This window comes from Mesoplodon densirostris, chromosome 18, assembly GCF_025265405.1.
Source record: "Mesoplodon densirostris isolate mMesDen1 chromosome 18, mMesDen1 primary haplotype, whole genome shotgun sequence".
In the NCBI taxonomy this organism is placed as follows: Eukaryota; Metazoa; Chordata; class Mammalia; order Artiodactyla; family Ziphiidae; genus Mesoplodon; species Mesoplodon densirostris.
The window spans coordinates 19397323-19408303 of NC_082678.1; the positions used below are offsets into that span (position 1 = coordinate 19397323).

The window sequence follows — 10981 nt, forward strand, 5'->3', positions numbered from 1 at the left end:
ATCGGGGTCAAACCTGTGTAACGCCAGGCGCCGGAGAAAGAAATGCCCGAAGTCCCGCCTGGAGACCCTTTTTCCAGACTTCCGGACTCTTGTGGTTATTACCCAACGGGCCGGGAGGCTCGCTTGAACCTGGCTTGTGATTGGCTGAGACGGAAACGAGCCGGGGTACGCTATCAAATGGGAAAGGCGTCTGCGTCATCAGCGAGCAACGACAGCTTCCGGGGGTGGTGTAAGTAAAGTAAGCTCCTTTCTAATTGGCTCCCTCTTTCAGGCGGGATTGAAACAGCAATGGGGATTTGCTCTCCTCCAACTCTAGGCTCCAGATAATTGGAGGGAGGGTAAAGATTACGGAGCAATTTATTGAGTCACCTACGGCCCGGAAGCCCTGGGGGGCGGGCCCTCAGCGGAAGGGGGTGGACCGAGGGGGCGGGCTTTTCATTAGGGCGGTGGGATTCTTTCGGGTGTGGGGGTGGAGCCGCCACGCTGTGCTTTCCTGGAGCGTGGAAGGCGGGATTTGGGGCGGGGCCGCGATTATGGGCGGGGTCACAGGAAGGACGGGGGCGGGGCCGGAGCCGGCGCGGGAGATCAGGGCGGGGTCGGGTCCGCTGGCTAGTTGCTCTTTCCAGGCATGGCTCCGCGCTGTTGGCGCTGGTGGCCCTGGTCGGCATGGCCTCGGACCCGGCCGCCTCCTTCCGAGAGCACCCAGAGTAGGAGCAGGGCACCTGTAGGGCTGAATGGGAGCGCGGGGAGGCCTGCGAGCGCTATGTATAGGAGTAGGAGCCAAGCTGGTTGCAGGGCTGGAGAGGGGAGAGAGAGGGGACCAGGGGCGAGACTGGAGGGGTCCACTCATGCAGATGAGATGGGGGTGGTGTACAGGGGCAGATGGCGGCCTGTGCGGTAATATGTGAGGCTCCTGAGGTGAGACAGGGGTCAACAAAAGTGAGAAGGGGAGACCATGATGTGCACAGAAGTGTGAAGGAGTGAATGGGGGTGATAGGAGGTCTGTGGGGCAAGAGGGAAGTCTGAGGCGAAACAGGGGCCTCTATGGGCAATAGAGGGCTCTGTGGAGAGAGAGGTAAGAAGAGGTAAAATGGGGCCTTGTGGGGAGATCCACAGGGGCGATATGGGGTCTGTTGGAAGGATGTGGTATTCTAGCTGGGTGGGTTGGGAACCCGGTGAGAAAAATTTAGAAGTGCTGAGCAGGGAAGCTTCAGGGGTGATGGGGATTGTCGAGTAGGCCATCTTCAGCGGCATAGTAAGTTCATGGGTGAGATGAGGGCTCGGGATGGAGACACAGCCTTTGGGAATTCAGATGAAGTAAGGGACCCTGCAAACGCCAAAGCTTTGAGGAAAAAGAGAAGGAGGGCACAGATGAGGGTGAAGCCTGGGAAACTCCGTTTTCTGTTGGACACTGAAGTTGGGGTTTGGGATGGGGAGGGAGTCTTTTTTTAATTTTTATTTATTTTATTTTATTTTATTTATTTTTGGCTGCGTTGGGTCTTCATTGCTGAGTGCAGGCTTTCTCTAAGTCGCGGCTAGTGGGGGCTACTCTTCACTGCAGTGCGCAGGCTTCTCATTGCTGGGGCTTCTCTTGTTGCCAAGCACAGGCTCCAGGCTCACAGGCTTCAGTAGCTGTGGCACATGGGCTCAGTAGTTGTGGCTCATGAGCTGTAGAGCACAGGCTCAGTAGTTGTGGCGCACAGGCTTAGATACTCTGCTGCATGTGGGATCTTCCCAAACCAGGGCTCGAACCCGTGTCCCCTGCATTGGCAGGCAGATTCTTAACCACTGCTCCACCAGGGAAGTCCTGGGGAGGGAGTCTTGAACTGACCTTCCTCCCCGGTCCCCCCTGCCCTAGGCTTCCGCCAGCAGTTCTCCACACAGGAGCAGACCCCCCAGATCTGTGTGGTGGGCAGCGGCCCAGCTGGCTTTTACACCGCCCAACACCTGCTAAAGGTAAGCCGCTTCCTCCTGGTTCCTTTTCCCATGATTCACCTGCTGCTCCAATCCTAAGGGCAAGCTGCACTCCTTTGGGTTTTAAAAGCACTCCTGGATCCCTGAAGGGGAAGGGGCTCCCAGCCCATCTAGACGGGACATTTCCTGCATGCTTTGTCACCTGGGGCTCCCCACTCTAGGTCCTCAGCTAGAAGAGAAGTGTGTTTGCCTCATGGGTGATGGTCAGTGGTCTGTGGTGGACGGTCGGCTATGCCTTCTTGGCCAAGTACTCCAGGGAGCTGATACACACCTGCGTGATGACTTTGTCCTGCCCCTCATCTTCCCTTCTTTCTCCTCCGTCTCCACTCTGTCCCGAACATCCTGCATCTTGAGGCCACCCCCTCTTCTCAGGGATTTCTGTAACTTTAGGCGCCTCACTGCACTCTCCTCGCCATAGCTCCAGCCCTCCCCATGCCGTGCTGGTCTTTCGGCCTTCTCTCCACCCTCCATTCCACGCCTTCCCCCCCCACCACCCCATGGCTGGGGTCTCAAGGTTTATAGTATAAGCCTTGGCGGGCAGGGCCCCAAGGTTGCTGGTTACCCTTGAAACTTCGGCAGACCTTGGCGGGAGGGAGGAGGGAGGGAGAATCATGGGTTGGTGTGAGTTGCTGGGGGTGGGGGAGGGATGCGGGAGACCTAGGCTGACTGAGACATAGGACAATGACCTTGCTGTGGAGAGAGAGGAGAAAGGATGAATATATTAATTACATGCACACACACACACACATATACGGATATTAATACTTAAAAAGTAGGGTGATCGACCTGCTCAGTTTGCCCAGGATGTAAGGCTTTCAGTGTTAAAACTGGGAGGGTCTTGGGGAGGCCAGGATGAGTCGGTCACCCTGCCAAAAAGTGACCTAAGCATGGCTTCCAAGCAGCACAGGGGAAAGAGCTAATTACGATGAAGTGACCAGCTTGAGCCCAGTTGGGTGGGGTCAGTCAGACAGTGCTTCCTGGAGAAGTGAGTTGAAGGAGGCCTCAAGCTCTGGAGAGGGCCTCCTGCACGGGCGCTGGCAGGGAGACCAGGGATCTCCCAGGGTCTGGGGAGGTCCTGGAGGGCTCTGTGTAAGGGGCACTGTGCGAGCTGAGCCTGAAATTTGGAGGGGGAGGAGGGTAGGCCTCCCAGGCAGGATTCTCAATGTCCCCAGTGTGAACAAAGGCTCTAGCCTGCACATACTTTCCCTGGGGGAGGTGCTGGGGGATGGGCACCGAGGCCAGTTACAAGCTGGTCCTGGCCCACTGGGAGCTCCAAGCGACTGGCTGTGCTCCCGTGGTGGGAACACGCGCAGCCCATTTGGGACAGTGGCACTTAGCCGAGTCAGGCACTGTCTGCACGGCATCTCATCGCATCCCCAAGACAAGTTGCGAAGCAGGTGGCATGGCTCTTGCTTCACAGGTGAGAACTGAGCGAGGCTGCCCAAGGCCCCACCTCTGAGCAGGGAAGGCCTGGGTTCTGAGCGTGGGCACTCCGATAGCAGAGCCTGCTCTTAAGCTCCACGCTGGGCCATTCAGTAATCAACCACTGGACACTGACATGATCCAGGCACAGCTTGGCACTGGGAACGTGGGTGTGAGCAGGACAGACGTGGTCCCCATGCTCAAGGACCTGACAGTCTACCGTGGGAGTTTGTGGAGTGGTGGGAAGAGGGTTTATGCGGTACTCTAGGGCTCTGATGCGGCGGGGGCGGGGTGTACAGGATGGGTACCTAACCCAGCCTGGAGGAGGTGACGTCCAGATTGCTGTCTCAAGGACAGAAGGAGCAGCCCGGTGGGGCAGGGGAATGGGTAAGAGGCCAGAGGGCCCCAGGCACAGAGAACCATGTGACAAAGACCCAGAGGAAAGAGAATGCGGGTTTGGGGACCGTTGAGTTCAGGAAGGTGGGCGTGTGCAGTGAGGGTGGAGGGGTGAGAGCAGAGGCTGGAGGAGGTAGGTGGGCACAGATCCTTGTGGCTGGGAAGCCACTGACCAGCTTGGACTCAGGCAGTTTCTCTTGGTGCTGGCCACCCCCTTCCCTCCATCAGAGTCCCCTGGGGGACTTGTGAAAATACACATTTCTGGGCCTAGTCCCCACCTAATCAAACTGTGTCTGGGGCCCAGGAATCAACATTTGAAAACAAACCCCTGCCTGCTGCTATAGGTGGTTGGCTTCAGTGAAGGGTTTTAGGCAAGGGTCTGGAAGCACCCGGTTTTTGATCTGGAGCCCTCTCTCTGCCTGCAGGGCAGACAGCAGAGCGAGAGGCAGGGCTGGTGGCCGGAGGAGCAGTGGGGAGGATGGGGGTCTGATTGGACAGGGTAGAGGGGAGTCAGGGAGGAGCCCCAGCTTCTGACCCCGGAGCTGAGAGGGAGAGGTTTGGGGGAGGGGAGGACTGACTTTCATCCCAATGGGTGTGAGGTGTGTGAGGTGAGCTGTTCAGGGGTCTCAGGCTTGGTGGGAGGTCTGGGCAGAAGAGAGAGAGTAGAATGTCATCAGTAAGTCCAAGGGAATTTGAGGTCACAGGAGGGAACGGATGACAATTCCCCAGAGAATGTGTGCGGGGGCAAGGGAAGGGGGGGTCTCAGATTGGAAGAACCTCAGAGAATATTCTTGTTAGAGGGGGGACAGAAAAAGGGGCCTGGAAAAGAGCAGCCAGAGGGATTGGAGGGACCTGTGAGAGCTAGGGAGGAGGGGCATCCTGGAAGATGAGGCCAGTCCTGTGAGAGAACCAGTAAACAGGCCCAGCGGATTGAGCCTTGCGGAGGTGGCCTTGGAGAGAGCCCTGTGAGCTGGAGGGAAGCCTCCACAGCTGGAAAGAAGGGAAGATAAGATGGAAAGGCGGATAGCGTCCGGTATTGACCTCCAGCCTCAGCAGTTTGAACTTTGCCCCACGGCAGGACAGCCAGGGAAGGTTTGTGAGCCAGGTGGTGACATACAACTACCACGAAAACCACAGTGACGGTAATGACAGCTTTTGATTGAACACTCACAGCAGGTCACTCCCTGGGCTAAGGGTGTAGGCTTTGCTCATTTCATCCAGAACCCCACACCAGAAGGAATGTTCTGTGGTCCAGTAAGGAACATTCCAGCGGCACAGAGTCAGATAGCAGTGGGGCTGGGTTGGCCCCGCGGCTGTTGACTCCAAAGCTGCAGCTCTTCAAGGGCACAGCGACGTCAGCGGGGCTTGAGGGGGATGGGGAGAGTCGGGAGGCACGATGGGCGCGTGGGGAGCCGGGACTTGGGTGCCCGCAGTGGGATGTGGACAAAGGCGAGGAGCTGAGCGTGAGGCTTTGCTGGCGGGAGGGCTGCTGGAGGGCGGGAGCTCGTTTGCCTCGAGTCCCACTGAATCGGGAGTGTGGAATCGCGCAAGAGCCTGATCGGGGCGCGAGGCAGGGTAGTGTCATCCACGGGAGCCCCATCTGCTTGACCCTGAACCTGCTGGTGGCCCAGAGTCTCACCATCCTGACCTCCGGGATGGTTCCCAACAACCCTGAGAGGGGCGTGTCATCTGTCCCGGTTTACAGAGGAAGAGACTGAGACCCAGGCGGACGCTGGGACTTGCCGGGGCCATGCGGCTGTTCGGTGGCAGAGCTACACCACACTTGTCTGCCCGACCCCCAAACCTGAGCCTTCCCCACGGCCCCTCTGGGTGCCCCGGGGTGAGGGGCAGGCAGTGTGGAACCAACATACGAGTGAGATTGTTTTTTCTACGACTAGGAGTAGGGCCACTTCCATCCCCCTCGGCTCCCCTCATGCCCCAGCTGTGCCTCGAAGTCTCTGTCCTGCTGGTCCGCTTTCCAACAGGATGGTCTTGGAGGCTAGAGCTAAAGCAGGTATGAGTTTCCAAGGGTGGTTCTCAGGTCATGTATGGGCTGGGCATTTCTAGAAGTGTCCGCGGGTTCTAGGGCAGGGCTGTCTGTCACGTCTGTCCCAAGTAGACGAAGAAGCTCCCCTGACACAACTCCAGTGGAGGGAAAGCTGCCGTCTTCCTCGGTTGGCCAGAGTTCTCGCCCTCTCAGTGGGCTGGCGGTCCTTGAAGTCTGGCCTCGGCTGCCCTGGCGCTGTGCTGCCCACTCCTCTAGCCCGGCTCTCTAGGCAGATGGGGAGTCGTGGGCCTTTCTCTCTCCTTGCAGAGGGTCAAGGCCACCTTGTTAGCCCACTGAGCTGGGCTCTCCTGCTTTGTCCTGGGAAGGGCAGGACCCACAGGGGCCCGCCTCGGCCCCACCAGCCATTGCCTTCTCCCCCAGCACCACTCCCAGGCCCATGTGGACATCTACGAGAAGCAGCTGGTGCCCTTCGGCCTGGTGCGCTTTGGCGTGGCGCCCGACCACCCCGAGGTGAAGGTGGGTCTCTCTGGGCTCGGAGCGGGGCTTTGGAGACTTTGGTCGAGGTGAGGAGGGAAGGGAGGCTCCCTGACCGCATGGAATGACCCCAGGCCCTCTGGGGGGATGCCACCCCGGACATTGTGGGGTGAGGGTGGCACAGTCCCGGGCCCTGGAGCTGCCCCACCCTCTAACCCCTCCCACTCCGGGCCCCGGCAGAATGTCATCAACACTTTTACCCGGACGGCCCACTCTGACCGCTGTGCCTTCCACGGCAACGTGGTGGTGGGCAGGGATGTGACCGTGCGGGAGCTGCGGGACGCCTACCACGCCGTGGTGCTGGTGAGCGCAGACGGCGGGGGGTGGGGTGGGGTGGGGCAGGGCTGCCGCAGTGCTTGGTGGCAGCGGGTAGAAGACCTAGGGGTGAGGGCCACAGCGGAGGCTGTGGAGGAGGAGCAGGAAAGAGGCCGCTGGGAGCCCGGCGGGGGCTGCCTGGCCCCTTAGCCGCTGCTGAGGCCTCTGGGTCTTTCCTCAGAGCTACGGGGCAGAGGACCATAAGGCCCTGGAGATCCCCGGACAGGAGCTGCCTGGTGTGTTCTCAGCCCGGGCCTTTGTGGGCTGGTACAATGGGCTTCCTGAGAACCGGGAGGTGAGTTTGGGGAGCACTCCCCCTGCCTCTTCCTCCCCACTCCTCAGCCGGGGCCAGGGGCAGCTCTTGGCTGCCGCAGCTCGGGGAAGAGGGAGCCACAGGCCTGGGAAGCTCGCAGTGAGATGAGATGTGAAACATCAGACTGACCGAGGCGGGAGGCCTCTGGGAAGAGGGGGTGCTGGGTCGGGGTGGAGGGACCTGAGCTGAAGCTCAGGGCAGGTGGACTTTCCGAGAGTAGGGGAGCCTGAGGGTGCGGCTGGGGACTGGGCATGAGGCTGAGATTAGCCTGACTGGGGCCGAGGTTAGGGGACCCCTATCCAGACCTCTGTCCTCCAGCTGGCGCCGGACCTGAGCTGTGACACGGCCGTGGTTCTGGGGCAGGGGAATGTGGCTCTGGATGTGGCCCGGATCCTGCTGACACCACCTGAGCACCTGGAGGTGAGTGGGTAGGTCAAGGGCTGGAGGGGTGGAGGGCGGGTCACACCAAGGAGAGGGTGCCCCTGCCTGCAGGGTTTGGGCCTCGTCCCTCCACGCTGAGCCTCTGTTTCCCCTTGGTGCTGGGCAGAGGCCTTCTAGAAGGCAGCCTGTGAGCTTCGTCTCATACCATTTGAAACCCCTTCATTTTCTGCAGCTAAATAGGCTTTTTTTTTTTTTTTTTTTGCATGGTACGCGGGCCTCTCACTGCTGTGGCCTCTCCCTTTGCGGAGCACAGGCTCCGGACGCGCAGGCTCAGCGGCCATGGCTCACGGGCCCAGCCGCTCCGCGGCATGTGGCATCTTCCCAGACCGGGGCACGAACCCGTGTCCCCTGCATCGGCAGGCGGACTCTCAACCACTGCGACACCAGGGAAGCCCCATAGGCTTTTTTAAAAAAAGTTTTCAGTATACACACACCATTCCTCTTGCTCAGAACCCTCTCAGCTCACCTTCTGCCCGTTAACCTGTTTGCATCTTTTAGTTCTTGGTTCAGTTGTCCCTTCCTCCAGGAAGCCTCCATGGACCTGAATAGGTCCATTTCCCTGTAATACTCTCCTCCCACAGACTTGGCTACTTCTGTTTCAAAGCATGTTGTCACCACTGCAATTTTATACTTTTTATGGAATATTCGATAAGTCTCTTTCTCCATCAGATCAGAAGCTCTGTGAAGGCCGGTACCATGTCTCTTTTGCTCACCATTGACACCCCGCCACCCATGCCCTTTGCACAGTGTCTGGCACGTGGTAAACACTCAGTAAACACTTGTTGAATGAAGAGCGTGGGCCTGGTTTGCTACTGCTTGGAGCCATTTGCAGAATTGGCAGCAGTGCTCCATCTGGCCACCGGGGGGGTGGGTAGTGGTGCCATTTCAGGCTGCCAACCTTCTCACCGCCCAGCTAATGGAGAGGTCCCTTCTGCTGTCAGTGTCCAACGACTTTAAGGTCCTCCTTTTGTGCCAGAAAACGGATATCACGGAGGCTGCCCTGGGGGCACTGAGACAAAGTCAGGTGAAGACGGTGTGGATAGTGGGCCGACGTGGAGCCCTGCAAGTGGCCTTCACCATTAAGGTGCTGGGGCCTGAGGGAGAGGGGCCAGGGTCCCAAGTAGATGGTCTGCCCCTTGGGGGGTGTGGCAGGGCAGAGCTGCCTGGGGCGGAAGAGGGAGAGCCAGGCAGGGCCCCCTGGGGCGCAGTGCCTTCCGTGCTGGTGGGAGGTGGTGGTGTCTCCCCCCTGGGCTGGGTTCTGGGGTGGGCTCAGGAGTGGACAGCGCTCTGGGCCTGACTCCACCCCCACTCCCCGCCCACACCGCCAAGGAGCTTCGGGAGATGATTCAGTTACCAGGAACTCGGCCCATTTTGGATCCTGCGGATTTCTTGGGCCTTCAGGACAGAATCAAGGGTGAGGGGCCCTGGCCCGGCCCCCCGGCTCACTAGGGAGGGGATGGTCTAGGTCAGAGAGGGCTCGGGGGAGGGCATTAGGGGAGAGGGCTGTAACCCGGACACCGCCCTGAGATGTTCTGTGTTGCTAACAGAGGTCCCTCGCCCGAGGAAGCGGCTGATGGAACTACTGCTTCGAGCAGCCACGGAGAAGCCAGGGGTGGCGGAGGCTGCCCGCTGGGCATCAGCCTCCCGCGCCTGGGGCCTCCGCTTTTTCCGAAGCCCTCAGCAGGTGCTGCCCTCGCCAGATGGGCGGCGAGCGGCAGGCATCCGCCTGGCAGTCACCAGACTGGAGGTGAGTCTCCTGTTACCCAAAGACACCCCTGTTCTCAAATCTCCCCAGCCCCAGCCTGGTGTTTCCCACCCTCTCCCCATAGGGTGTTGGTGAGGCCACCCGGGCAGTGCCCACTGGAGACGTGGAAGACCTCCCCTGTGGGCTGGTGCTGAGCAGCATTGGGTATAAGAGCCGCCCCATCGACCCCAGTGTGCCCTTCGACCCCAAACTTGGGGTCATCCCCAATATGGAGGGCCGGGTTGTGGATGTGCCAGGTGAGAGGGTATAGTAGGGGACAGGGAGGCTGGTGTCTCCCGGGGCCATTCACATTCATTTATTCATCTGGTGACATGCACTGAGAACCTGCTCTGAGCCAGGCCCTGTCCCAAGACCCTGCCCCTGCCCCAGCCTCCTTCTGGCCCTAGAGGAAGCTCCCAGTCTAGCTGAGATGCCCACACATATATCTGGTTATTAAGTCATTCAATTTACTGAGGCCTGCTCTGGGCTAGGCCTAGTGCTGGGACTGGAGATGAAGCAGCAGCCCCTTGGCCTCAGCGAGCTTCCAGCCTGATTTAATATCCACATACCTGTTTAGTCATTAATTCATTCATTCAGTGTTTACTGAGAGCCTGTTGAAACAAGGTGGGCAGAACCCAGCTCCTACAGGGAGCTCCTGGTCTACAGGGACACTGAGGTGTAAGGGGGGATGGCATGGTAAATACAGGTTGGGAAGCATTGAGGGCAGTGGGCCAGCGGCCAGAGTGGGCCCAGCTGATGGATGCTGGGAGGCCGTGGGGTGTATGGAGGTGTGTGCACATGTGTGTGTACTGAGGCCCAGGCTTGCCAGGGGTGTCCAGCCAACTCCCCATTCCTTACCCCCTTGTTACCCCTCTCCAAGGCCTCTACTGCAGCGGCTGGGTGAAGCGGGGGCCCACAGGTGTCATCACCGCTACCATGACTGACAGCTTCGTCACCGGCCAGATTCTGCTGCAGGACCTGAAAGCGGGGCTGCTGCCGTCTGGCCCCAGGCCTGGCTATGCGGCCGTCAAGGCCCTGCTCGGCAGCCGAGGTCTGGGCCCTGTGTGAGCTCCTGGGAGGTGGGGTGGGAGGGGTCCCTGGGCCTTTCACTGTTTGGAAGGGGGCTGCTCTGGGCTGGGGTAGAGGAGGAGGTGAAGGCAGTGACCCGTGTTCCCTCTGCCGCAGGGGTCTGGCCTGTGTCTTTCTCGGACTGGGAGAAGCTGGATGCTGAGGAGGTGTCCCGGGGCCAGGGTGCGGGGAAGCCCAGGGAGAAGCTGCTGGATCCTCAGGAGATGCTGCGGCTGCTGGGACGCTGAGACCAGATCCCAGGCAGGCACGGAGGGGAGGAGTGCTGTGCGGGGGAGAGGGATCGGGGTCAGTCTGAGCAGGACTCTGCACCACAGCTGCATCGCCTGGCCGTCCTGGCATGGGGCCTTGGCTGCCCCTTTTTCAGGGGCCTCTGAGCACTTCCTCGTGCCAGAAGGTCGCTCTTGCCTCTGTGGGTAACTCTCAGCAAGGAGATAACCTTAGGGATGGGTGCAGGTGCAGGCTGACCTTCCTCCCTCCTGCCTATCTCCTGCTGGACTGTGGAGGGTCACCAGGTCAGACATATGCTGGAAATAAAACACCTGCAACCGAGGGACAGTGGTTGATGTGCGACTTCTTCTGGGACCCGGGGTCACCTTCCAGCTGCAGCTCCCCTCCAGTCACCAGGTGGCGCTGCAGAGCCAGCTCCCTGCTCAGGGGCCTCTTGGGGGCTTGAGGGGTTTTGGCAGCCAGTCCTGGCACCCACCGTCTTTTTCTCAGCTTGGCCCTGCTGCTGCAGCCTACCTGC

At 59.8% G+C, this 10981-nt stretch overlaps 1 protein-coding gene across 2 annotated transcripts; it reads left to right on the plus strand.

Annotated features, from left to right (window-relative positions):
- The first annotated feature begins 599 nt into the window (after positions 1-599).
- FDXR (ferredoxin reductase) lies at positions 600-10785 on the plus strand. 2 transcript variants are annotated; one of them, XM_060081926.1, is made up of 13 exons: positions 600-707; positions 1298-1416; positions 1885-1956; positions 6221-6316; positions 6515-6637; positions 6831-6944; positions 7281-7382; positions 8380-8487; positions 8733-8817; positions 8951-9150; positions 9233-9404; positions 10028-10198; positions 10333-10785. In XM_060081926.1, the coding sequence occupies exons 1-13, from the start codon at positions 629-631 to the stop codon at positions 10461-10463; spliced, it is 1572 nt and encodes a 523-aa protein (XP_059937909.1). In that variant the 5' UTR covers positions 600-628; the 3' UTR covers positions 10464-10785. The 2 variants fall into 2 exon arrangements, with proteins under 2 accessions (XP_059937909.1, XP_059937908.1); XM_060081925.1 differs by lacking the exon at positions 1298-1416 and having other exon boundaries at positions 1859-1956.
- Positions 10786-10981: the final 196 nt, after the last annotated feature.

Coding starts and splice junctions, on each gene's coding strand:
- FDXR (XM_060081926.1), top strand. CDS start 629: ATGGCTCCGCGCTGTTGGCGCTGGTGGCCCTGGTCGGCATGGCCTCGG. Junction 6,945..7,280: donor GGCTTCCTGAGAACCGGGAG/GTGAGTTTGGGG, acceptor TCTGTCCTCCAG/CTGGCGCCGGACCTGAGCTG. Junction 9,405..10,027: donor CCGGGTTGTGGATGTGCCAG/GTGAGAGGGTAT, acceptor CCCCTCTCCAAG/GCCTCTACTGCAGCGGCTGG.